The sequence below is a fragment of the Erpetoichthys calabaricus genome, chromosome 16 (genome assembly GCF_900747795.2).
Source record: "Erpetoichthys calabaricus chromosome 16, fErpCal1.3, whole genome shotgun sequence".
Classification (NCBI taxonomy): domain Eukaryota; kingdom Metazoa; phylum Chordata; class Cladistia; order Polypteriformes; family Polypteridae; genus Erpetoichthys; species Erpetoichthys calabaricus.
Genome location: NC_041409.2, coordinates 48,953,704 through 48,981,551, shown reverse-complemented (window position 1 = coordinate 48,981,551; position 27,848 = coordinate 48,953,704). Strand labels below are relative to the sequence as shown.

The 27,848-nt window shown below is 41.7% G+C and overlaps 1 protein-coding gene across 1 annotated transcript in view; it reads right to left on the bottom strand.

Moving 5' to 3' along the window:
* pacs2 (phosphofurin acidic cluster sorting protein 2) overlaps positions 1-27,848 on the bottom strand; it is a 310,748-nt gene that overhangs the window by 74,062 nt on the left and 208,838 nt on the right. The window contains exons 5-7 of the mRNA XM_051919933.1: positions 21,782-21,944; positions 14,424-14,497; positions 9,906-9,986 (exon numbers count right to left, since the gene is read on the bottom strand). Coding sequence (XP_051775893.1) covers positions 9,906-9,986; positions 14,424-14,497; positions 21,782-21,944 — 318 coding nt within the window. The remainder of the gene's footprint in view (positions 1-9,905; positions 9,987-14,423; positions 14,498-21,781; positions 21,945-27,848) is intronic.

Here is a 27,848-nt window from a genome sequence, read left to right as displayed (position 1 = left end):
TGCACTAAGTGAAACGTGGCTTAGCTCAGATGGCGCAGCTGTTTTAATCGAATCTGCGCCTCCGGATTACAGTTTTACTCGTGCTGATCGCCAAGGAAAGAGGGGTGGAGGACTAGCAAACACTTACTCAAGCAGGTTAAAATGTAAAAATATCAGTTTTGGTAAATTCAAGTCTTTTGAGTATCTCGCCATTGTTATTCAGGGAGATTCTCACGTTCTAGTATTATCCGTGTATAGACCTCCTAAATTCAACGCGTCTTTCTTTGAGGAATTCTCTGACTTGATGTCAATCTTAATTACGAACTATGACACACTCTTAATAGTCGGCGACTTTAATTTTCATATAGATAATCAATGTGACCAGAAAGTAAAAGAATTTATGAACCTCCTGGACTCTTTTGATTTGAGACAGCTCGTTAATCAGCCTACACATAAAGCAGGTCATACATTAGACTTAGTAATTACTAAAGGACTAAAAGTTGATATAAAGCAGGTCATTGATACGGGTCTATCAGACCATTTTCTTCTACTATTTAATATAGAAATAATGATAGAAAACACTCATGAGAAGCATATTGTTAAAAAACGCTTCTTTGACTCATCAGCAGCTTTAAAACTTTCAAACATTCTAACCAATCAGTCCGTTTATAGTGCCAACTATAATAGCGAGGAGAATGTAAATAGTAAGGTGGAAAGATTTAATACTAAAGTGAGGGCTGCTGTTGACTTAGTTGCACCTGAAAAGACAGTTAAAAAATCTTCTAGCATTGTTATACCATGGAAGACCCAAAGAGTGTCTGATTTAAAGAGAACATGCCGTAGAGCTGAGCGTAAATGGAGGAAAACTAAACTAACTATTGACTATGAAATATTAAAAGTTAAAATAACAGAATACAATAACACAGTCCGTCTTGAGAGGCGCTGCTATTTCTCTAAGATTATAAATAACAATGCTAGTAATCCCAGAGTCTTATTCTCAACAATTGATCATCTGTTAAACCCAGGTAACTCAAAGGAATGCCTCCTAAGTACTTCCAGTAAAACCTGTGAGGCTATCGCTGTATTTTTCAATCAAAAAATTTATGATATTAGAAATAACATAGTATATCTCCCCAACACTAAGGATCCTCCTAAACCCCAGTACCCCATAATAAACAAATTAAAAAGTCTTTCACTAGGATAGATTTACCTGATTTACATAAAATAATTTCTCAAATGAAACCCTCCACCTGTGCCCTTGACCCAATACCAACAAATTTTTTCAAAGAAGTATCGGGCGTGCTTAGTGATAATGTTCTTGACATAGTAAACTTGTCATTAGATACGGGGGTCTTCCCAGACTGTCTTAAGACTGCGGTAGTTAAACCCCTACTTAAGAAAAATAATCTCGATCCCTCTGCTCTTGAAAATTATAGACCCATCTCTAACCTGCCTTTCTTAAGTAAAATTCTAGAGAAGGCAGTCATTATACAGTTAAATGAGCACCTCAATAAACATGCTATTCTTGATAAATTTCAGTCAGGTTTTAGAACAAATCACAGCACAGAAACTGCACTCGTTAAAGTAGTAAATGACTTGCGGGTAAATGCAGACAGAGGCCATTTATCTGTTCTCATCCTGTTAGATCTGAGTGCCGCATTTGACACCATTGATCATAATATTCTTAAGAATCGCCTTAGTCAATGGGTGGGCCTCTCTGGCAGTGTCTTAAATTGGTTTGAATCCTACCTGGCAGGGAGAAAATTCTTTGTTAGTTGTGGTAATTATAACTCAAAGACACATGATATTCTATATGGTGTTCCACAAGGCTCTATCCTGGGTCCACTGCTCTTCTCAATCTACATGCTTCCATTAGGTCAGATTATCTCAGGGCACAACGTGAGCTACCACAGCTATGCTGATGACACACAGCTGTATTTATCAATAGCACCTGATGACCCCAAATCTCTTGATTCGCTAACACAATGTCTAACTTGTATCTCAGAATGGATGAATAGTAACTTTCTCAAATTAAATAAAGAAAAAAACGAAATCTTAGTGATTGGCAATAAGGGATACAATGAGGCTATTAGAAATAAACTGGATGCATTAGGATTAAAAGTCAAATCGGAGGTAAAAAGCTTAGGGGTAACCGTTGATTGTAATCTGAATTTTAAATCGCATATTAATCAGATCACTAGGACAGCATTTTTTCACCTAAGAAACATAGCAAAAGTTAGACCTCTTATATCATCGAAAGATGCAGAGAAATTAGTTCATGCGTTTGTTTTCAGTCGGCTAGATTACTGTAACGCACTCCTCTCAGGACTACCCAAAAAAGACATCAATCGTTTGCAACTAGTGCAGAATGCAGCTGCTAGAATCCTTACCAGGAAAAGAAAATCCGAACACATTTCTCCAGTTTTGATGTCACTACACTGGTTACCTGTGTCATTCAGAATTGACTTTAAAATTCTGCTTCTGGTTTATAAAGCTTTAAATAATCTCGCCCCGGCTTATATATCGGAATGTCTGACACCTTATATTCCAAATCGTAACCTCAGATCCTCAACTGAGTGTCTCCTTAGAATTCCAAGAGCAAAACTTAAAAGAAGTGGTGAGGCGGCCTTCTGCTGTTATGCACCTAAAATCTGGAATAGCCTGCCAGTAGGAATTCGCCAGGCTAATACAGTGGAGCACTTTAAAAAACTACTGAAAACACATTATTTTAACATGGCCTTCTCATAACTTCACTGTAATTTAATCCTGATACTCTGTATATCTAATTCATTATAATAACTATTCATTCAAAATCTGTACTAACCCCTACTCTCTCTTCTGTTTCCTTTTCCGGTGTCCTGTTGGTGGTGGCGTGTGCCACCACCATCTACCCAAAGCACCATGATGTTCCAACAATGATGGATGGATTAAAAGCCAGAAATCTGTATGACCATCAGCATCAAGTGACTCCGTGAAAAACCCGAACTACAAAGAGGACTATTTCATTTATGTTAGGTAGAATGCCCAAAGGGGACTGGGCGGTCTCGTGGCCTGGAACCCCTACAGATTTTATTTTTTTCTCCAGCCTTCTGGAGTTTTTTTTTGTTTTTTCTGTCCACCCTGGCCATCGGACCTTACTCCTTTCTATGTTAATTAATGTTGTCTTATTTTAATTTCTTATTTTGTCTTTTATTTTTCTTCTCTCCATTATGTAAAGCACTTTGAGCTACTTTTTGTATGAAAATGTGCTATATAAATAAATGTTGTTGTTGTTGTTGTTGTCTTAGCTGCTAACATCAGCAAAATGGTATCCCGTTTACTTTTGCACAAGTGAGGCGAGCATGTCGGCAAAACAAATCCTCCTAGGAGAGAGATGCCCAGAGTAGTTCCTTTCAATTACATGACATCTCTACATTTCAGTTTTTTCTCTAACGATTTTAATAGTTTCTAGGACCCTAGGCTTTTTACAGCACGGGCTTACACAGCTAGTTTTACCATAATGTGCTTAAAGAGGAAAGACTCCACTAAGGAGGATGAAGGGAAACAATAATAATAATAATAATAATAATAATAATAATAATAATAGGGGGGAAAAAACCAACCACACATCCCATGAAGGTCTAAGACATTTGGATTCCCTTCTTAAACTTCACATGCAACACATTACAATACATATTTTCATGTTTTAGTAAATCACTGCCAAAATGTCACTGGATTTGGTAGTGGATGCTGGGTTGTAAGTGAAAATGTATAATAATTACATACTGTAGTGAAAGAGAGGTTGGCAACATGCGCTGATTGCCGTGCTCACTGTATGATGAACCACCTGCATTAAGATCCGAGAGCAGCCGTGCAGCTGGTGACACCTCAGTACCACACTGGAACAGTATGAGTTCTTTTTACGGTGGTTGGGGTGCCAGTCCTGCCACCAACCCACAAGTTTTCCCTACAGGTTGGAGGACCTGCTTGCAGGGCTGGATGCAGATTAACGTCATACCCAGGATGGAGCAATTGTAGGTTAAGGGGCTAGCTCAAAGGCCCAATGGATTAGTGTCACTTCTGGCAATTTATGGGATTCAAACTGGCAATCGGCACAGATCCCTAGCCTCAGAGCCACCACTTTGCCCCGATGATAATACTGTAGTACTCTTAGCAAAAATTAAAACTCTTCCCCTGGATAATATGTTCATTTTAAAAAGATTAGAGCTATATTTATTAAGTTTTTTAAATGTTCTTATTTGATTTACTTGACTTTTTAAGCTTCATGTCTGACTGGTGGATCAAACAATTTCTAATTGGAATCAATAACGTATCCATCTATATATTGGACAGACGGACAGATGGATCTCTGCTTCCACTCACAAAGCCCTGCCCCTTCCTGGTCAGCACTGTAAAGAATCCAAATCTACCAGAAGTAGGCGTTCTTTGAAAACCAATGTCTGAGGAAGATAGAGCTCCACCGTAGCACCTTCTTGGCTGCATGCCAGTACCTTTTTTTCACACCCTTGTGTGCATTTTTCTTTTAAACCTTTTTTCAGTTCACCTTATTACAGTGTTATCAGCTGGTGCATGAACCACCATTTATTGACTAATAGGTCATTGTTAAATCTTACTGTGGCGTAGTCGGCAGGATTCCTGGGTAGAACAAGACAGAACCCCAGGACCTAGGAGAAATTGTTAAGGAACATGAAAGATCAGTTGTAACCTATTGCAAATGCAAATTGTGACACACAGTCAATTGACTTCACAAAGGTACAATGCTCCACTGTGGACGCATTGAGAGCAGAGAGCACCTTGGAACCTTCACAACCTATAACTTGCAACTGTCAGCATCTGCCCTAAGTTGCCTCCTACTAAAACGCTTTGTCTTTTCTCCTCCTGGTCAGGGATGAAGCATTCCACGAGTATTAGTCATTAAGACAGTTTTCAGGTTTGGCCTTTTTGTTTTGTCATTTCAGCCAAAGTGCCTTTCTATTCTGGCATTGTGGCCTGCAGTGACTGTTTCATTTTCTGGTGTATCCATTAATTGTGCCTCAATAACTTAAAGGATGAACCCTCAGAAAATAAAAGCACCTCCTTTTGCCTCCTAGTGTGAAGTCAAGCTCTTTCTTTGTTTATATTTTATCTATTTAAGAAACAGAACATAATCACAAAACACAACCAAATCAACTGAGAAGAATATAACAAGAACTTAACACCTAGTGTTTAACTAGGTTCCCTCTAAGTTGTGCCAACACGGCGCCGCATACCTTTTGTATAAGGTGCCACGCAGCACATCTGCATTGCTGAACAGCTGTTGTCATGCCACTCACTTCCCCTCATCCGCAGCTGTATTCCCGAAACTCAGTGGGGGAACCATTCACTGTTCCTGTGTGATTGCTTCAAGACGATTGTTATATCACAAAATTTCCCACCCCACCTTATGTAATGTTAGTGCTGCTTGTATTTCTAAGTCTTAAACAGAAAGTCCCAGCTCATCTGCTATTTACACCCGCTCAACAGTATAAAAAAAAAAACAAAAAACTGACAGTTATGGGACAAGAGAGCCCCTTCTAAAATGGTTCTTCATATAGAATAAAACGGTAAATAACATAAAAGTCTCACAGCAGGTTCAACACAATCTGACACTGACATGGCATGGTTACTTTCGAATTCCTGACTTCTTGTGAAATTCTGAATAAATTCTGGACAGATCCTCGGAAAAATAACTTGACTTTTTTCTAGTCTTTTTTGTCTTCTCTTGGCTGCTCCCGTTAGGGGTCACCACAGTGGATCATCTTCTTCCATATCTTTCTGTCCTCTCCATCTTGTTCTGTTACGGCCGACCTCTTACCCGGCCGGCAGCTACACTTCCAAGACCAGGATAATTTACTGAGATGAATCTAAATATCAAGCAGTACCTCTAACAAATAAAATTTTCCCCCACAATCGACGGTTTAATTAAGCTCACAAAAACAGGTGATATGTAATATAGGTGCGTAATGCACAATAAATATATATATATATATATATATATATATATATATATATATATATATATATATATATATCCCTCCACCAAAAGCAACAACACCATATATATATATATATATATATATACACACACAATAAACCCTCTCTTGCCCCTGTAACATATAACAAACAACACAAATACCAAAAACTGAATGAGATACGGAAATGAAGGTGAACTTGAGTCCGGTTATAAAAAAACTGTCCTGAATGCGGTTGACTGAACTAGCGAAAAATGAGTCGTTTGATTTTCCCCGGACAAAATGGAGCAGCCTCACCGTGAATCCTCGGTGCGTGGTGGATGATTAATTCCGACCCCGGGGTCTCTCGTGATGAGGTTCTTGAAGCAAGTCCGGCGGATAGAAAAACAAACTGGATGGAAATGTGCGATGTGGAATATAACAGGTACAGATGGCTCGTGGTCGTGAATGTGAAAAATCTCCTTCCTCTTCTCTCTTTCTTTTTCTCTTCTCTCCCTGATTACTTAAATAGTCCTGAGATGGATGTAATTGAATAATAGCAAACAGGTGGTTTTCCAGGATTGGGGTTGTGGTCTCCTCCCATTATCCGTCCCCCTTTATGGGGACGACATTCACTGATACACAAACAGCAAACGGGATGATGGAAACAAGACGCACATGGTACTAACACTGACAACACTATTACTACTATGTAGCCCCGCTACAGTTCTGTTACACCCATCACCTGCATGTCCTCTCTCACCACATCCATAAACCTCCTCTTAATCCTCCCTCTTTTCCTCTTCCCTGGCAGCTCTATTCTTAGCATCCTTTTCCCGATATACTCAGCATCTCTCCTCAGCACATGTCCAAACCAACTCAATCTGGCCTCTCTGACTTTGTCTCCAAGCTGTCCCACCTGAGCTGACCCTCTAATGTGCTCATTTCTAATCCTATCCATCCTCGTCACACCCAGTGCAAATCTTAACACCTTTAACTCTGCCACCTCCAGCTCTGTCTCCTGCTTTCTGGTCAATGCCACCGTCTCCAGTCCATATAACATAGCTGGTCTCACTATAAAACTTAGCTCTCCCACTGAGTTGTATAGAATATGGACCGGAATTCTTCCAGTTAGGGAAAGTAAGTCTACATGTAACTAGTATCTTATGGGATATTACAACCAATTTGACTTTGCACACTTTTATCCTGTCTGATATAACTCCAAATATACCTGTTATGGACACATACATTAGGAGGGATATACACTCACTGGCCATTTTATTAGGTACACCTGTTCAACTGCTTGTTAACACAAATGTCTAATCGGCCAATCACATGGGAGCAACTCAATGCATTTTGGCCTGTAGACCTTGTCAAGACGACCTGCTAAAGTTCAAACCGCGCATCAGAATGGGGAACAAAGGTGATTGAAGTGACTTTGAATGTGGCATTGGTTGTTGGTGCCAGATGGGCTGGTTTGAGTATTTCAGAAACTGCTGATCTACTGGTATTTTCACACACAACCATCTCTAGGGTTTACAGAGAATTGTCCGAAAAAAGGAAAATATCCAGTGAGTGGCAGTGCCTTGTTGATACCAAAAGTCAGAGGAGAATGGACAGACTGGTCCGAGCTGACAGAAAGGCAACAGTAACTCAAATAACCACTCGTTACAACCGAGGTATGCAGAAGAGCAGCTCTGAATGCACAACACGTCAAACCTTGAAGCAGATGAGCTACAGCAGCAGGAGACCACACTGGGTGCCACTCCTGTCAGCTAAGAACAGGCAGCTGAGGCTACAATTCATATGAGCTCATCAAAATTGGACAGTAGAAGACTGGAAAAACATTGCCTGGTCTGACAAGTTTTTCTCGATTTCTGCTGCGACATTCAGATGGTAGGGTCAGAATTTGGTGTCAACAACATGAAAGCAGGGATCCATCCTGCCTTGTATCCATGGTTCAGGTTGGTGGTGACGGTGTGAAATATATTTTCTTGCAATATTCTGGGCCCCTATGTCCCATTGAACATCATTTAAATGTCACAGCCTACCTCACTATTGTTGCAGAACACACCCATCCCTTTATGACTTCAGTGTACCCATCTTCTGATTGCTACTTCCAGCAGGATAACATGCCATGTCACAAAGTTTAAACAATCTCAAACTGGTTTCTTGAACATAACAATGAGTTCACTGGACTGAAATGGCCTCCACAGTCACCAGATCTCAATCCAGTACAGCACCTTTGGGATGAGGTGGAACGCGGGATTTGCATCATGGATGTGTAGATGCAGCAACTGCGTGATTCTATCATGTCAATATGCACCAAATCCCTGAAGAATATTTCCAGCACCTTGTAAAGTGATGCCACAAACAATTACGGCAGTTCTGAAGGCAAAAGGGGGTCCAACATGGCATTAGCAAGGTGTACCTAACATAGTGGCCAATGTATGTAACAACAGAATAAGTTGCAAAGTTCAGTAATGTCTTTACCAAAAAAATGCACATTGAATGTTATTCTTATTTTCATAGCTTTATAATAAGTTACTTACCACCATAAAAGTGTCAGTGAATGTCAGAAACAACCAGAAAAAAATTGTTATGAAATATTTACAAGTATCTAGTTTGAAGCAGTACATAAAACATGATTTTTGAGTAAGAGGCCACAGCATCAAGATGCCTGCCTTAAAGTATATGTTCCATATGTCAATATGTCCCTCATACAAAATCCCCTAGAAATGTTTCCAACACTTTAAAGAATCGATGCTACAAAGAATTATGGTAGTCCTGAAAGCAAAAGGAGGTCCAAACCCAGTACTACCAAGGTGTACCTGATAAAGTGGCCAGTGAGTGTAGAACGCATTGAAATTGAATAAGAGACAATAAAGCAGAATCAAATATATAAACATGAATATTATGACAAAATCCCAGACAAATAAAGTAATTTTGGGAAACAAGCTCAAATCTTCCTGGAAATCTGGACAGAGGGAGTAAGCCAACAGAAGGGTCAGATTGTCCGGGTCAGTTAAACACCATCCTAAACAAATGAGTTTGAAGTTGTTGTTTTTAAAGAATGAATTAAGTGATCTCATTAATTTAGGGAGGTCTTTCCAAAGTCTGGGTGCTATACAGTTGGAGGCTCTGTCACCTATGGAGTGCAGGTTATAGTGAGGGGCACAACGAGATGGGCAGGGGATCAGTGGATCTTAGTAGGTGGACAGAAGCAGAGTGATGGTGGACTAGAGTAGACTGGTGCAAAGCCATGTAAAGCTTTAGTAGAATTTTATACTCAATACCATAAGTCACAGAGAGCCAGTGAAGCCCAGCAGGATGGCTGTTTTGTCCTCACAGCTGCAGGTCTGTGTGAGGAACCAATTGAAGCTGCAATAACTCATTAGAAGGGGCAGCTGCCAGTAGAGAGTTGTGGGATGTAATAAAAGCACGGACATGTTTCTTAGCATCTGTAAAAGGAGAGGAATGAGCAAACATGGGATATGTTCAAGGAGGTTTTTTAATGAGGAGAATGTGGCTAGAATAAGAAAGCGACGAATCATAAATGACACCAAGATTCCTAGCAGAAGAAGATCTGATGACATCCCCATCCCTCTCAGAAATGAAGTTCAACGACTTACCCATGCCCCTCAGTGCCGGGCAGACATAAATTGATCTATTCAGTGTAGTGTGCATGCAAAGGGCATCACAGACCTGTCATTGGTCAATCTCACGTTGTGCTGGTGTATGATAGGCCTCTTGGGATTTCCTTTTTTCTGCTGTGCATGGCTGCGAATATGCGCAATTAGACCATTGGCATTGTGAAATGGGTTACATATATAATGGTGGATAAATTAATCTGTGGGAATATGATCCATGGATAGCAATGTTTCCCAAATTTTCCCGCAACTTTTTAAAAAGCATCAAAAAGTATTGGTAACAGAACAAAGTTTTATCTCTACATACCCTGGTGATGGACGTCGTTCTCACTATTGATCTGCGTTGCTTCTTCAGTTTCCTGACATCATACTCATCGTCATCTAGATCCTGCCAACATTGTCAAAGTCATTTACCAGCAATACTTTCAGGCAGTTTAGGTGAAAGTAATAAAGTTTAGTCAACTACTCATGCTGACAACATTTATACCCATCCATCCATTTTCAGTAAGTGCTACTTATTGCCTAGGGTTGTGATGAGTCTTCACTTATCAAAACACTTATTACAGCAAGGATGGAATCAGCCGTAGGAAGGACACCCACTTACAACCACAATGACTCACGCAGAAGCCAATTTAGGGTCACTACTTACCTTAAAGGTGAGTCTTTAAAATATGGAGGGGAATCCTGAGGGAACACATGAGAACAGCCAAACTCTCCACTGACAACAAGCCATTGTGGCACAAAACCAAATCCTAACATTCCCATTTATATTAACAATACCCACTGCACACACACTATTTAACACACCCAATTGCATTACCCACACAAACAGACTTTGTAATTCAGTCAGGGATGCTCATCATGCTTTTTTCTCAAGGCTTAAGCCAAACACATCTAAGTGTGTGATGACAAAGGGATTTTGAGTGCCAGCACACACTCGGTTGTACCGATGGCCGATCAGAAGCAGGCATACATTAGTGATTTTACATGCTCACAAAAGTTTGGAGGACTTTGGAATAACCTCACATGAGACTGCATGGTGAGACCACTGAACGAGACTCAGTATATACTTGATTATATGACTATGTTGCTTACGCTAATCTGTAAAAGTACAAACATGTGTAGCTGATGGGCAACATTCCTCAGTATTTTTTTTTTGTACTTTATTTCGCCTTATACAATTTCTTGTATTAGGAATCTGTTAGTTTTCGCATACCCCTTGGGGTCAGAGTGCAGGGTCAGCCATTGTACAGTGCCCCTGGAGCAATTGAAGGTTAAGGGCCTTGCTCAAGGGCCCAGCAGAGTAGGATCTCTTTTGGCAGTGACAGGGATTCGAACCGGCAGCCTTCGGGATACCAGGGCAGATCCTTAGCCCAATCAAGGTGTTTCTCGTAAGAAATGTCATACAGTGAGTGGGTCTCTTGACACCACTCAACCAATCTGTCCTACTTGTTAAGTGTCCACAAATACAGTATGTTTCAGCCATGCTTGCAAACGCATTAACATGGAGTTGCTTTGAGATTAGTTAATGGGAAGTGAAATGCAGAATCGGCTCCCTTGACCTCTCACACCAACATTGCCCGAATTTTTTTGACATGACAAATAACTCAATCTCCATAAGCCACTCGATGGGCCTATTGACTTTCAAATACCTTTACACAATTTTCTGCTGGTTTGAAATAAAATACACGGAAGTTCATATCTATAACTAAAAAAAGCACATTGTTTGCATGTGACGTGTAGTGTAGATCGGTGAAATTCAACAAAGCGTTTTTCACACTGAATATGCTGTGCTCGCTGGTGACCTTGTTCTCTAAGTATTTTCCTGGAAATTTGCCTCATGACGCTTGGCGGGCCAGTGTGACCTCATAAAGCTGTGGCAGCCATGCTGACTGTAAGGTTGCTGCTCATCTGCACTGCCCGGGAGTAATGCATTTAAAAAAAATAAACTTGAAGTGTTTTAATTTGAGTGGAACAGTAATGGAATATAATAGAAGTATTGCCACCTGATATATAACACTGATCCCCATGCGCCTGTTCATAAATCTATGCTGTGCGTCAGCTCAGTTTCAGCACAGCACCACATGGCTAATTTGCCTTTAGCTTTTTGTTTTGTACCGAGTCATAAAAGAGCACCATTATTCTGTTTTTGTGGACTTGTAAATGTGATGATGCGGGTTAGCTCCACGCTTCTATCGTCCTTCCGGGAGCCCTGAACCCGACACCGTCGGTATTGTCACCGATGAGCTTGGCAGTGAGGCACAACAAATGGAGCAAGGGGATGGTGCAAAACTGCTTTTATTAAAACAACAAACAGAAACAACAGTGTCCAAACAAATAAGTGCAGTGTCTTACCAAAAATCTTTAATAAATAAATAATCCATTAAAACAGAAGTGAAACAGTGGAGGTTAAAATCCATTAGAAAAAAACAATCCCTTTAAAAACAAGGTTGAAACAACAGCTGGAAGCTGTCCTTTGTACCACAAAGCCCGGTGCGTTTTTTAACTGGTGACTCCCCTGCTTCTCCCTTCCAGGCTATGCACCAGGGGAGCCACCCTACATGCAGCTGACCTTCTCTCTACTCGACTGGTCTGGAGGCTTCCCGATCCCTGGCTTTGGTTCCACTCTCTCCAGACCGAGACTTGGCTTCCCCCAACGGCCAGGACACTCACGTTGGGGAATCCACCTTCCAAGCCTCCCGACTCCCGCTGTCTTCCACGGTGAGCCATCCTTCTTCTGGCCACTCCCGCTCCTCACAATGCTCAGCGGGAGCGACCACTACCAACTGCCCTAGGTGCAGGCCAAACACCCCACTAGGGCTCACTGTCCAGCTGCCTGTGAGCGCTCGCTCGCTCTCTCTCCCTCTCATTCACGCACCGGCTTTCTCCTCGCTACATCCTGCCGCCTTCCTCTCCTGCGAACTCCGTCTCTCTCTCTTTTCTTTTTTCCTCCTGCTAGCCGCCTCATGCTTCTATTTATCACGGGGACGTGGATCAGCTGTGGCAATCAGCAGTTCCCGGGAACAATTATGGATGTGGACGACTCCTCACCTGTGCATTTAAGCAAGGACCGCCCGCATCATGAAGTCCCCCGGGAACCGCTTCCACCACACTACCACACTCCTTTTCTAAGCCGCCAGTGCAGCGATTATTTATTTAAAAAGTGGCCTTTGTCATGAGCTGTGGACCTGCTACACCACAGTAAACTGTAGTCTTTGTCTTACCTGGCCCTGAACAGCGTCATCACTGGCTTGCAAATTAGCCATGTGCAGCAGAGACAACACAAGTCTAAAAGGAGCCCTCCCCTTCCCCTCATCAAATTTAGACCCTTTGAAATAATAGTAAAAGATTTTATTATTGTTTACAAGGTGTTTCTATTTGCTTGATGGAAGAAAAAAAGTGCAAAAGATCTCCAGAGATAGAGAGAAATAAAAGAGACATTCATCCTGCATCCAGAACAAAACAGTGAAATGAGCCGGTCAATGGAAAGGTCAATGTGTGCCCCAAGACTGATGCTTTGTAAACACAATAATATATATTGTTTTTATTTATTTGCAAGTTTGTGGCCACTAATTGTATTTTTTTTGTGGTTATTGTTTTCTCTGCGTCTTTTATTGTTTGTGGTATAGTGGTGCAGTGGTTATCGCAGCACAGATAGCATTTTTGGCCACAATAATTGATCCAGTATAGTTTGACAGATGCTTCTCTATCTCTCTGGGACAATTAAAAGACCACAGCACCATCATAATCCACTCAAAGCTAGTTCAGTTCTTCCTTCTCCGATGACTTCAATGTATTTCGCAGAGTTCAGCAAAGTTTTCAAGCATTTTCAGAGATTTTATCAAACTCACTGCAAAAGGAACACCATGATACTTGATACTACCTAGACGAAAAGAACTAACAGCTGCTAAGAAATGGCCATGGACAGTTCTTTGGACTATACAGATATATTAAAATCAGTTTGCTACTTCAATTAAGAAAGGTCACTGTGACTGCCATGAAGGACAGACAGGCATCCTGGCTGGACAATGGCATGACTTCGGGATAAAATGGAAGGTGCCAGGGGATGGTCAAGCAAAAGCTGGAGGCCAGGAGCAGTTCCATCCCCCATACTTTAGGTGGCAGTGGTCCGCTGCAGGCATCCCAGCTTGGACATCCACAGGGCTTCATGGTAACTGGAGTCCAGAAGTGCAGCTCTGTCAGAGTCCTTGGGTGACATAGGGGGTGTTCTTTGGGGAGGACTACCCTTGCTCTCAAACAACATGGAAGTACTGCCCACAAGTCTTGCCGGGTCACCCGGACCTCTTCCAGGTCCATTATAAAAGGGACCCGCTGCCTTACATTGGGGTGTCAGAGTCAGGAGGCAGCAGGAAACAGAGAAGAACAAAACTATATTGTTGGTATGGTTTCTGAGCTGTATTTCATTATTTTGCTTCTTGTTGGATTAAAGAATGCTCGTTTTGAACCTGTGACTGTGTTGGGTATTATTGGGTCTGGGGTTTGGAGCTTAGTGGCACCCCCAACTGGTTACATCCCATACTTTGGTTCACAAGTCCACAATAAAGAGAATAATGATGCTGTAGATGACGGAGTACAAAAAAAAAATCTAAATGGAGAAGATCTGTAACATTATAGTTTTTATGGATTGTGATTTCCTACCAAAATGTGTTTTCAGCTTTGGGATTCAAGACCTTTCCTGTCTTTGTAATGAGACAGAATTTACAAGGAGCCTGGCTAGGCAGATATGGTGCCCAATAAGTGATAGGCTTCATATTACCAGAAAAGTTAGTTTGGAGAATTTCCAGTGAAATGCTCTTTGTCTTACCTGGCCCTGAACAGCATCATCGCTGGCTTCCTGCTCCGAGGAGAAACTCTCGTATTCTTCTTCTGAATAATTATCTGAGCAAGAAATAAAACAAAAAGGTAAAATTAATCAGAAAAAGGTTAGTTTTTTTTCATTAACTGCAATTTAACCAGCCTGGAGCTTTATGATATTGTGGGGTACGCTACCAGCCACCAGATGGAGCACATGCATCTCCTTATCTACTGTAGCTCCAGAAAATTAATACATTACATTGATATGACGTGTGAGATGTATTGAATGTACTATGTTATTTGTTTGGGCAGCCAAAAATTTTTACTTGCATATGCTAATCAACATGTAACACGTTGCCACTCTCAGAGACAAATCCACTGAACTGTGAGGATGTGAGGTGTCGTACCAGTCATCTGGTGCTGTACATGCACCACTTTTACATCACTCCACAACACGTCAATGTGACTTGATAATGTGAGATGTATTGCATGTGTTGTGTAAAGCACTGGACAGTTTTATGCTTTTTTAACATCAAGCACCCAACATATTCCATAATAGGTCAGGGTTGAGTTTACGTGAGTAATTTTTGGCAGTCTGATCGGTGTACCATCTCTTCTGATGGCAGAAATTTAATAAAAAAATTGTGCAGTCATACCTTTTCTTTTCCTATTCACTATTTAGCTTACTGTACATTAATTAATTGTCATGGAAAGTTATTATTTTTCTCAGACTGAGTTATTTACAAGTTGCCATCTAGGAATGATATCATCCTACGCAGGGCTGACTCTACCATTTAGGCAAACTAGGTGATTACACAGGGTGGCAAAATTTGTGGGGTTTTAAACAATACAAACTCTGATTCCTATGAGTCTGAAGACTGTCTGAAGGCCCCATAACTGCAGATAGAATGCTCCTGTAGCAGGCAGGATACTCGCTCTCTCTACATCTCCCTCTAAGTGTAGGCCATTGTCTTCTCTTGGTGCTGTCAGAGCATGCAGAAGAGTGGAGGGTGGAAGGCTAAGGGAATCTCAGTGTTACGACAGTGCAGCGGTTGTGGTACTCCAGCATATCAGCATGTGAGGTTCTCATGTCCCAGGGTGCGTTAACAGATTTTTATAACAGATTTTTATAACTTTAAGCTTATACTGTTTTGACACAACAGACTAATCAGGGTTGAACTCGGAGCTTTGTCTCTTTTTAATAGAAATTTCTGGGTAAAATGCCTGTCTGATTATATCATTTTATATTATTTTTACGTACTAGCAGTATATTTGGTGTTAACTTCTGAGGACTTACAAATGGTCTTCCAAATCCCAGGATGCACTGCACTCAGCGTCTGTGTGTTTCTTTATTTCCTTCACGTGCAGGCTCGTAGTGTTAACTTTCTTTTCATGAAGATGAACTAGTCATAAACAGGGTGTTGGAATTACAACATAGATGATAACTGAGGCATGAACAACAACAAAAATTATAATGATAGTCATAATAATAATCCTCAAATGAGCACAAACACAGCAAAATAAAATTAAATAATCAAAACGGCAACAGGACTGCAACTCACTTCTAAAGGCTCATTTAATTCAAACTATAATCAGCTCCCAAATGGCCTTACATTAAAACTTGCAAATATCATGCTTTGTTGTTCACCACCATCTATGAGATTCGCTCTTGGCACACTAATAAAAAGTTCTTCATAGTCTGTCTGTCACCGGAAAAACTCTCTGAGGTTGTGCATCGATTGGATAGTCAGACTGCATTACTTGCATACATGAGGATACTGTAAATAAGATTTATGGGTAAATGTTTAACAACAGTTAGTACGTTTACAGTATATGCACAAACATAATCAGGTTAAGATGAACAACCCGATTAAGACAGAAACTTGGTGTCTTAATAATCCACATTTACATGTGCAAGTAATCTTCTCCTTTGGCAAAATGCTCCAATGCCATTAAATTGCACAAAACAAAGAGTTAAATGTTATCATCAGACACTGTGAATTCGAAAATAATTTTCTGTGTTTAATAAACATGTTTAGTCAAGTTGATGTTTTATTTATATGTTTCTGATACCAGATTACAGGCAGGAAAATCTTCTGTTCGACTAAGCAAATGAGCCCTGCAATGGACTGGCATACCGGTATGTGTGTTTCTTAGCTTACTCTCAGTGGCTCTCGAATAACACAGGTATTTGTACGTCAATAAGAAAAGCATCTTGATAGATTACTCGTTACTTATAAAGGTGTCGGACAACTTATCACACATTACTTTTAATGTGTTGCCCTACTGCTTTCGAGATTGAGTTTAGCACTGTACGTTCAGTTCAACAACACAAATTTCACGATTTTTTGAAATATTTAGGCAGACTATTTCAGCCGGGAGAAGGAATAACGTGATCGCCTCTGGAAATTTACCTTGTGGGTGCTTCTACCCATGGCTGCTAAAAGCATGGGTGAAGCTAACACAAACAGAGTGCAAGAAACATGTGTAGATTATAAATCCTTAACAGTAACTTGGTTAAGGGTTTACATGGCCACATAAGCAGGTTATTTGTGGACAACTCTATAATAATAATCACCATCATCATCATCTATCCACCCTCCCAACCTGCTTATCCAGGGCTGGGGTATGTGGCAGTTAACAATAATAATAATGTAACAGTGCAGATAAACCGGTAATGTCTAGAATGAACAAGTGTTAATTGATTATTTCAGTCTAAGAGGGGAACAAACCTTGAGTGTCAGTTTTGGCATGTTCAGTAAATAATGAGCCGTGTTCATGACCTGTTGACAGTGTCTCGTTCTGCTCGCTGAGGCTGGTTTATAGTAATTATTCTAAGTGAATTTTATCTCGGCAATGATGCAGTAATAATAATAACAATAATAAAAATAATACTAACGGTAATAATAATCATAATAAACAAGTCAACATTATTTTTTTCTCACTACCATGGAACAAACAAGCCATAAATTATAGTGCAATGGCAGCCAGATCTGCTGTTCTCCATTACTATCTTGCTGTCGCCGGTCGCCAAGTTCAAATGTTCAGGATGGTGGAACCGGCCACGGACATGCGCAGGCTGACAGGGTACAACAGAAATGAAATCCTTAACTGTTACCCGGTTAAGGGTTTACATGGCCACATAACCGGGTTACTCACAGAGAAATTCACATCTGGTAATCAGGTTTCTCAGAGGCCAATAACCCAATTTCTCTAATCGGCATAAGAGTTTACAGGGCAGTTTAGAAATCAAGTGTTTGTGAATAATCGGGTTGTTGAAGCACAAGTAAATATGCTAAGTGAATATACTTTAATTTATTTGAATTTTGTGATATTATTAACTTCATATCATTAATGAATATGTTGGGGACTGCTGTGGTCCGATTAGAACTCGGCAGATACCATCATTGTAAGGTGCCTGTTCGGTTGGTGGTTTAAATAGAAACCCACAAAACTCAACTCATAATTTCAGTGATGATCTGATTATGTGAAGCTCATACGCTTTTGTTCTTTAAAGAAACATTTAATATTAAATAAATAAATAAGGCTTGCTAATATGGCCCATTTCCTATGTGTGTTTTTCCTGAAATGTCACCTGCTCGAGGGTGTATTTTTTGGAGGCAGTACAGGTCTGGCAGTGATGATTCCACTCAAAGCAAAAGAGTTTGCAGAGTGCCATTTACAGATGTGCCTAGGGCAGCAAAAATGTTAAAACTCGTCTCTGATCCGACACAAATGTGTGTGTGTTTTAAATGCAGATATAATATAGACTGAAGTTTGCATGACATTAATGCTGACTTCTGTACATTATGACAGATGTTAAAAGTAAGGAGTTCCTCATGGATCAGTGTTGGGGCGGCTACTGCTCTTAAATTACGTGATATGGATGAGAAATAAAGTTGGTTACATTTTCAGATAACCCAATACTAGGTCAAATGACAGACACCCTCAAAATCAGCAAAATCACTCGAGTAGATAGTGTAGTAGAAATAAATTGATATTTTTACTCATTGTATGTATTGATCTTGCTTCCTGTGTGTACATTGGGTACAAAACAGGGGGTCTATTACTATAATTATACTGGAGGCAGTGCACACAAACACTTAAAAGGGATAGACACAAGGTTACATAGGGGGCTACAAATGAGTGTTACATAGTTTGCTTTGTCGAGTACAAATCTGCGGAGGTTATTCTTAATTTATACAAAGCACTTGTGGGGCCCCATCTTGTGTGCATATTATTGAATAAATGAATATAAATAACAGCACTTGAGAACGTCTGGGGACTCACCTCACCAGACTGATTTCAACAGTGTGCAGTTTAAAAGTCCCATCACACTACATGATGCAGAATTAATTTAAATAATCTTAGTGAGTCAGTATTATGCCCGAAGGCGAGAAGAGGACCAGAAGATTTTGATTTGATGTACTCTGTTAATACCCAGGGGGAAATTGACTTTTGGCATGACCCTTGGGGCTCAGAGCACAGGGTCAATCATTGTACATAGGGATGCACCGATACCACTTTTTTGGAAAACGAGTACTAATACGAGTACTTGCATTTCAGTACTCGCCGATACCGAGTACTTGCCGATATCGAGTACTTAATAAAAACATGATTTAAATTTACAGGTAACAGCTTTAGTCATATAATTTAACAAAAAAAACAAGAAACTCTCGTCTATCCACTGAGAGGTTAGGCTAATTAGCGACACGGGGCTAACACTGCTTGTCCAAATATCCGTGGTGAAACTAAACGCAGAGGAGGCTTGCAGTAGGCTGTGGATATGTTTTTTCACGGAGTCGTGTAGTTTAGGCAGCTCCGTGTCAGTCATGTAGCGGCGGCTTGGGACATCATATCTGGGCTCCAGAACATGGAGAAGACGCAGGAATCCCACATTTTCTACCTCCGAGAGTGGCTGGTCACTCAATGCAATGTACTCGATAATTGCCTGTGTTATTTTCACAGCACGTGGATTGTCTCTGGACATTTTCTCTCGTCTTGCAAGAGTTTGCTGCAGCGTGGGTTGTGTTGGTTTAGAAGCGTGGGTAAACTCTTTGTACTCGTTGTCGTGTTGGGATTTTAGGTGCTTGATTAAATTACTTGTGTTAAATGCGCTACCTTTTGAGCCTCCTCTGGACAATTTCGCTGAGAACAATTTGCAGTCCGCCTTTATTTTGTCGTCTTCATTCACTTTGAAATAGTTCCACACGGCTGACATGTCTCGCCTCGCCTTCTCCCTGCTCTGAGCTGCAGCCGGGGCCTGGGGGCGGGCACTCGGCGCCTGTGATTAACCCCTTACACGCCGTTCAAACATAGACATTTCTCAGACCGTGGTATCGGTCCCCGGTATCGGGGGACTTTTAACGAGTATGAGTACTTTAGAAAATGTGGTATCGAGGCCGATACCAGATACCCGTTTCGGTATCGGTGCATCCCTAATTGTACAGCACCCATAGGCAATTTGTTCAGGTTAAGGGCCTTGCTGAAGGGCCCAACCAAGTAAGATTCCTTCTGGAAGAAGATGAAACTAGAAACAAGTTGAAACCGTAAAAAACAAACCCCATACACCAAAGCCTAATCGTAAACCAGAATTCAAAGTCAGCAAGAGAAACGGTAGAATGGGAAACCAGAAAGAAGAGAAAGAATATATGTTTCATTAGATAGAGTTTTTATCCCAACCCCGGATACCGAATGAATGTTTGCACCATATTTAATCCATCAATCCATCCATTTTCCAACCCGCTGAATCCGAACACAGGGTCACGGGGGTCTGCTGGAGCCAATCCCAGCCAACACAGGGCACAAGGCAGGAACCAATCCCGGGCAGGGTGCCAACCCACCGCAGACCATATTTAATATAATAATAAAATACCGGGGTTAAAATCAACAATAAAATGACAAAGTTAAAATGGAGCTATTTTTCTTTCATCCTACGAGACTCAGTGCCACGCTGCTTCACAATTTCTGAAGCCCTTTGGTCGCACCTGCTATCTAAAAGTTCAGCTACATCAACCAGCCCCTGGAGTGCCATCCCTATCGCTGTGCCTCTTGCACCTGCTGGCACTCCCAACTTCACTCTCTATCTTGCTCTCTTGATTTTTCTTCCGTCTTTCCTTCTCGAACCCCCTTTGATCCTGCTCAGGTGCTTTCTAATGTCTCATGGGTGCAGGTTCCATGATTACGACACACAGAGTGTCAATGAGGAAACCGGCTAAACTGGTTGCCCTTGCAAATTAATACGTCATCAGCCAATTTCCCTGTTAAAACACACTGTCTGGGCCGCCTGGTTTTGTAGCCGCATTCTGACATGCATGTGTGTTTGGAGGACACCAAGTATAATGACACTCCTGTCCTTTGGGGGGCACTGTCATTCTGATAATTGCCCTATTTTTCATACCCAGGACTGAAGATTGCCAGCCTGAAGGACTTTGATGCCAGTTCTGCCAAAAAAAAACAGCTTTACCGCTTTAACTCCATCTCTTCCTCTACTGCCTCTCGTTTTGGACTCGTGTCTGAGAAGATGTTAATGATGGCAGATGTCTATTTTTGCATTATTTACTCTTGCTGTTTGTTTTTTTTTCTTTTAGTTGTCAAGTTCTGCAATATTTGGGGACCAAAAACCAGTGCACCCATTAAGCTTGAGCGTACTCTTTTTATATAGCACCATAGACGCCTAATGCACTTCACCACAGAGTCACCAGGATTGAATGTACCTTTTCTCCCTGCTGAACCCTTATGAACAGATAGAACAACTGTATTAACACCATGTCTGTTTTGATGTTATCAAACATCAGCGCTTCAGAACAGGTCAGCCACTTGAAGCTAAACATGTTCAGGCTGGCCAGTACTTAGATGGGAGGCTATCTAGGAAAATCTAGGTAGCTGCTGGAAGAGGTGCTGGTGTGGCCAGCAGAGGGTATGTATCCGGTGGTCTTAATGTGGATCCCAATGCCCCAGTGCAGTGACAAGGACACTGGGCTGCAAATATGGCGCTATCCTTAGAATAAGACGTAAAATGAAGGTATTGACTCTCTGTGATCATTAAAACCTGAAAAGATGTCCAGACTAAATTTCTCATCACGACCTTGTCTATTCTGGCACCATAATCATCCCTTGTCTCTAACTAATCTTTCACCCCTTCATCACCTAATAGCTAATGTGTGGCAAGCGTAGTGGCGCAATAATGGCTGCCACTGCATCATCCAAGTGGGTGCTACACATTAATGGCGGTTGAAGCAGCTCCACACCGCCTATGTAGTGCACTTTGAGCAGCAACAAAAGCACTACATAAATGTCATTAATCATTATTATAATTATCAGTGTAAAAGCGTTATTTGACTATTGCTTGATCCCGGGGTACAGTACCTGTTGACTTGACCTTCTGCTCACTTGGCATGGAGCCTTCCTCATGGTCAATGGGCTGGCTGGAAAGTGAGAAAATCCAGATCTCTGCCACCTTGGCAGCTGCGTCCTTCATGTTGCTGAAGAGTGTCAGAACCTGCCCGCCTTCCGTCGGGTGCTGCATGACCTGGGGGGTGAAGCAGGGGTTGGTTTAAGCAGGACTGTTGGAAACTCTTCCACTACAACTTGTAAAAGACAGAGGTACCACTGAGCCCCAAACCTCCAGACATACCACACTAAACAGTCCCAGGTGTAAAATAAAGGTTTTTATTGCAGAAGATAGCTGCTTATAACAATTCTACGGCCTTTCAATGAACAATCCTCCTTTACCTCCTCCAGGTGAGCTTTGCCTTCTGCCTCCCGACTCACCGGAGGAGGCTGGACGGCTCGCTTTTATGTCAGACCTAGGAGTACTTCTGGTAATGGGATGTAGCCCAATGGAAGCATCCTGGAGCAGGGAGTGTTTCTCCTTGCAGAGCCCTATGGTGGCACTCAAGGACCCTGACAGAGTTATCTCTCAGGACTACAATTCCCACAAACCCTTGCTGGCGTCCTTACTGGATCCACACCAGCGGAGCTACTGGAGGAGGAACTGCTTCTGATATCCCAACTCCTCCCTACTGTCACTTTGCATGGGATGTGGATTCAGCCCCATCCCGGGTGGGTTATGCCTCCTTCCATACTGTCCTACCATTACAGAGTCCCAGTTAGGAAAGAGCCCAGCACAGCATTCAAAAACTTTAGATCAATAGTGTTGTGCTCCATTGATGCTCAGCAGAGTCAAATTTAGCCTACATCAGCAGTGCAAGTTTCTTCTATTTTCAGACTTTCAAAAGAAAATGACTTGACATTTTCTGACATTTAATAAACAAAGAACCAAAAAAATATTAACCGTCAGCGAGTATCAGAGGGAACAGTAACCAAGCTACAACAGGAAATGCAGGCCACTAGACACCAGTGATCCTGCCCACAAGACTTGAGGGAAAAGAGCGGATCTGACCGATCCTGTGAGTCAGCAGAGTTATTTCTGGATGACAGCAACAATAGAAGTTCTGTACCAAAAACAGCTGGAGGCACAGTGAGTGCTTGTTTAGGTTTGGGACACCTGCTCTCCATGTAGCACGTGAGGCTGCTCTGGTCTTGGCATCACAGCTCAAACTATGGACACCTTTTCAGCTCGGAGATATCTGTATCTTAAATCATCAGTTACTATACTTTGTGTGCTTTTGCCCTCATACAGATATGTGAAAAAGTAAGCACACCCCATGGAAATGGTAGACTTTTCGACATATTTGAATGGGCAAACTGCAAGCAGTGCCTACAGATAAATGTGATAGACCTGAACAAATGACAGATAAAACTGGCATGGTGTATTCTTTGTCACCATCTAAATGAACAGATTTGTCCTGTGGAAAAACTAAATGCAACCCTTCACTTCATATCCATCAGATTAGAATCCGGTGTTCCAGATTATATGCCTCTTTACGGAGTCTGCAGGTAGACCCTGTCTGATTTAAACCCCAGATGTCGAGGGTTCGGTGTTCTCTTTGCTACTGACATGTGTGGTGTCATCATGCCAAGATCAAATGAACTCTCCAATGCTCTCAGAAAGAAAGCTGTGGATGCCTATCAGTCTGACAAGGATTTTGAAAACGTCACCAAATTATTTGAAATCCATCATTCCACCATAAGAAAATCCATCGACAAGTGGCATGGATTCCAAATGACTGCTAATAAAATAACAGTGGGAGGTTGAGCTTTTAGTTACAGGGCCCCTAAACTGTGGAATGGTCTGCCTGCTACTATAAAAGATGCCCCTTCGGTCTCAGCTTTCAAAACCTGAAGACTCACTACTTCAGCTTAGCACACCCTGACTTAGAGCTGCTGATTAACTGTACAGACTGCACCTCTGTTGTTAGTCATTACAGTAATCCCTCCTCCATCGCGGGGGTTGCGTTCCAGAACACCCCGCGAAAGGTGAAAATCCGCGAAGTAGAAACCATATGTTTATATGGTTATTTTTATATCGTCATGCTTGGGTCACAGATTTGCACAGAAACACAGGAAGTTGTAGAGAGACATGAACGTTATTCAAACACTGCAAACAAACATTTGTCTCTTTTTCAAAAGTTTAAACTGTGCTCCATGACAAGACAGAGATGACAGTTCCGTCTCACAATTAAAAGAATGCAAACATATCTTCCTCTTCAAAGGAGTGCGCATCAGGAACAGAGAATGTCAGAAAGAGAGAGGAAAGCAAACAAATCAATAGGGCTGTTTGGCTTTTAAGTATGCGAAGCACCGGCACAAAGCAGTTGCAATGAAGGCAGCAGCTCATACCCCCTCCGTCAGGAGCAGAGAAAGAGAGAGAGAGAGAGAGAGACAGAGAAAAACAAACAATCAAAAATCAATGCGTGCCCTTCGAGCTTTTAAGTATGCAAAGCACCGTGCAGCATGTCGCTTCATGAAGCAGCTGCACAGAAGGGAGCAACGTGAAGGTAATCTTTCAGCATATTTAGACGAGCGTCCGTATCATCTAGGTGTGCGAACAGCCCCCCTGCTCAATCCCCCTCCGTCAGGATCAGAGAATGTCAGCGCAAGAGAGAGAGAGAGAAAAGTAAGTTGGGTAGCTTCTCAGCCATCTGCCAATAGCGTCCCTTGTATGAAATCAACTGGGCAAACCAACTGAGGAAGCATGTACCAGAAATTAAAAGACCCATTGTCCGCAGAAATCCGCGAACCAGCAAAAAATCCGCGATATATATTTAAATATGCTTACATATAAAATCCGCGATAGAGTGAAGCTGCGAAAGGCGAAGCGCGATACAGCGAGGGATTACTGTAGTACTAAAACATAAGTAACATGATAGTTATAATTTGTTACTAACCCTCACCTACTGTATTTTGTTTCTCTTTTCAGTACTCAAATGTGGCACTTGGTGCCACGGCCCACCTGTCAAGTTGTTTTGCCTGCCTAAGGTAAAGTCATCCCTGATGGAGGATCGCAGGAATCGTGGGGTAGAGGGGTCCTTTCATCGGATTGGCTGGCCCAGCACTGACTCAGCTGTTGAATGGCCAATAGAGCGAGGCAGCTTGATGGCCGAGGTCTCCAGCACACTGAACAAATCCAAATCCTATTATGTGATATCATCTACTGTTGAATTCTGCTCTGTACTTGTAATATTTCTATTGCACTATTGTATTGAGGATTACTTGTGTTTTGCTCTGTGTATTATATTGTATAGACCCCCTTTTTTTTGATACCCACTGCATGCCCAACCAACCTGGAAAGGGTTTTTTTTCTACAAGGGTTTTTTTCTTCTTAGACAGTCAAGACTGGGGGGCTGTCAAGAGGAAGGGTCTGTTAAAGCCCATTGTGACACTCCTTGTGTGATTTTGGGCTATATAAAAATAAATTGTATTGTATTGTAATTTGTCCAGGACTGGCCAACCCAGCAAATTCAGCCCACAAGCTGACCGTCTGATACTGAAAGAAGTCTCCAAGAATGCCAAAATTTCACCACTGGATATGCAGGTAACTCTTGCAACTGCTAGAACATGAGAAATTTGACAAACGAGAGGAGACCATTCAGTGCATCAAGCCTGTTTATTTAGATAATAGCAAAGCTGTCCCAATATCTCATTCAGATTTTCCTTAAAGATTGTCAAGGTTTCCGCTTCAACTACATAGCTTGTTCCAGATTTCGCCATATAAAAATTTTACCACATAAAAAAATTGACTAACTAGAGGATACCATTCCCTCAAGTTAGTTTGTTTAGCTAATATGAAAAATCTCATCCAGATTCTTCTTAAAGGCTGTCAATGTTTTTGCTTCAACTCCATGTCTCAGTAGTTTGTTCCAGAGCCCCACAACTTTCTGTGTAAAGAAGCGCTTCCTGGATTCAGTTTTAAATGCACTTCCCCTGAATTCCCACTAATGTCCTTGACTGCGTGATTCACCCTTAAGCTGAAGGGTCAAAGTTGGTGTCAAAGTGCATGCACCTACAATCAGAAAGAGATTGCACAAATTTGACCTGCATGAGTGGTGAGCCAAGAAAACAGCCTTTGCTGTCCAAAAAGGAAACTGGAGCAAGACTAGAGTTTGCTATTGAACATCAAGGCAAAGACCAGGCCTTCTGGAGCATTGTGCTTTGAATCAAATATTCAAGAATTGCTTGGTCACAGTAACGAGTTGTTTCAAACTTCTTTCATTTAAGAATTATGGAGGCCACTGTGCTCTTGGGAAACCTCAAAGCTGAAGGTGCTTTTTGTAGCCTATCCCAGATCTGCACCTCAACATAACCTTGTGTGATGCCACCAGGGGGAGTACCGCCACCCTAACCCAGACACACACAGGCAGAACATGGGTTCAACACAACACCCGGTTTATTTACAGCTTAATGTGCACAAAACACCAATACACAGTCCCTTCTTGCCGCCAGTCCATCCTCCTCCACTCCTTCTCAGACTTTGTCCTCTTTCTCCCGACTGTGGCCATTCAATGGAGTGAGGTGGCTCCTGTTATTCAGGTCCTAGGAGTGTTCCAGGTGGCTCATCAGTATTACCTGGAATCACTCCCAGGTGTGCTGGAGGTCTTCTATAGGGTTCTGCAGCTCCCCCTGGCGAACCCGATGGAACCCAACAGGGCTTTACCAAACTCCAACTACCAACTTGCCTTGCGGGTATTCGTGGTGCCACAACCGCCCAGGAGGGCTTGCCCTCTAGTGTCCCAGGGGTGGTATTGCTTCACCAATGCCCTCTCCCCTGGTCCTTCCACTCTGTTGGCATCTTGGACAGGTAGTGGCCATGGACGTCCATCACAGTATACAGTATATATATTTTGGTCAACTGTGGGACCTCCTATAGATAGGTGTGTGTCTTTCCTAATCAGTCCAATCAACTGAATTGGCCACAGTTCAGGTGTAGAAACATCTCAGCAATGATCCAAAGAATGGAATGCACCTGGGCCAGATTTTGTGTCACAGTAAGGGGTCTAAATATTTGTGTCAGTGTGATATTTAGAAAGGCACACAACCTGTGTGTATAAGGTCCACAATTCACACTGCATCTCGAGACAAAAACCAAAGTAGTCCAAGCAAGACTCTGTAGACCTCCGTAATCAAGCCATTTCTAAAGGTTTAAGTGTTCCCAGGAGCAGAGTAGCCTTAATAGTTGTGAAATGGAAGAAGTCTAGAAACACCAGGGGCCTCATGTATAACGGCGTGCGTAGAATTCACACGATAACATGGCGTACGGACAAAAGCGGAAATGTTCGTACACACAAAAAAATCCAGATGCATAAATCTGTGCGTTCACCAACTTCCACGTTCTTCCGCTACATAAATCCCGGTCAGCGTGAAAAGTTACGCTACTCCCAGATTTACGCCTCTTTCAATATGCAAATCAATATAAATAGCCCTTAAGCTCAGCCTTCTGTGAAAATACAATGGCAAAAGCACGGGGGAAAATAGAAGAATTTCAGCGAATACCAAGTGGAGGCAAAGAAAAAATTTACTATTTGTTGGTTTAAACAGTGGTATAATCAACAAAAGGAAGTTGATTGAGTGACAGAGTGTCGGAGAGACTCAAAAGCTCAAGTTCACAAAGTCGCACAGTGCCCGAAATAAAAAAGAAGTTGTCAGATATCAACGTCGCCATCAAAAGGCGAGTCGTAGCCCACCGTCTGAGTGTCATATGAAAGCTTATTAGGGTACAGAGAGAAAAAATAGCACAGTGGGAAAAAAGCACGAAATGTCAACTTTAATCTCAAAATTTCCACTTTAATCACGTAGTTTATTTTGTCACTAAAGTAGAACATCGTAAACTTCATCTTAAAATCGTTTAATTTACTAGTTTCTCAAATCCCATCGTAACTAAAGTAGCATATTACATGCTTTCTTTTGTATTTGATCTTCTATGTGCTCTATGTTTGTGAATCACTACATGTTCCTTAAATGGGCTTTCTCTTCCTCCGTCAGGACACAGAATCCATTACATTCGTGATATTACAGCATTCTGAATTAAAATACT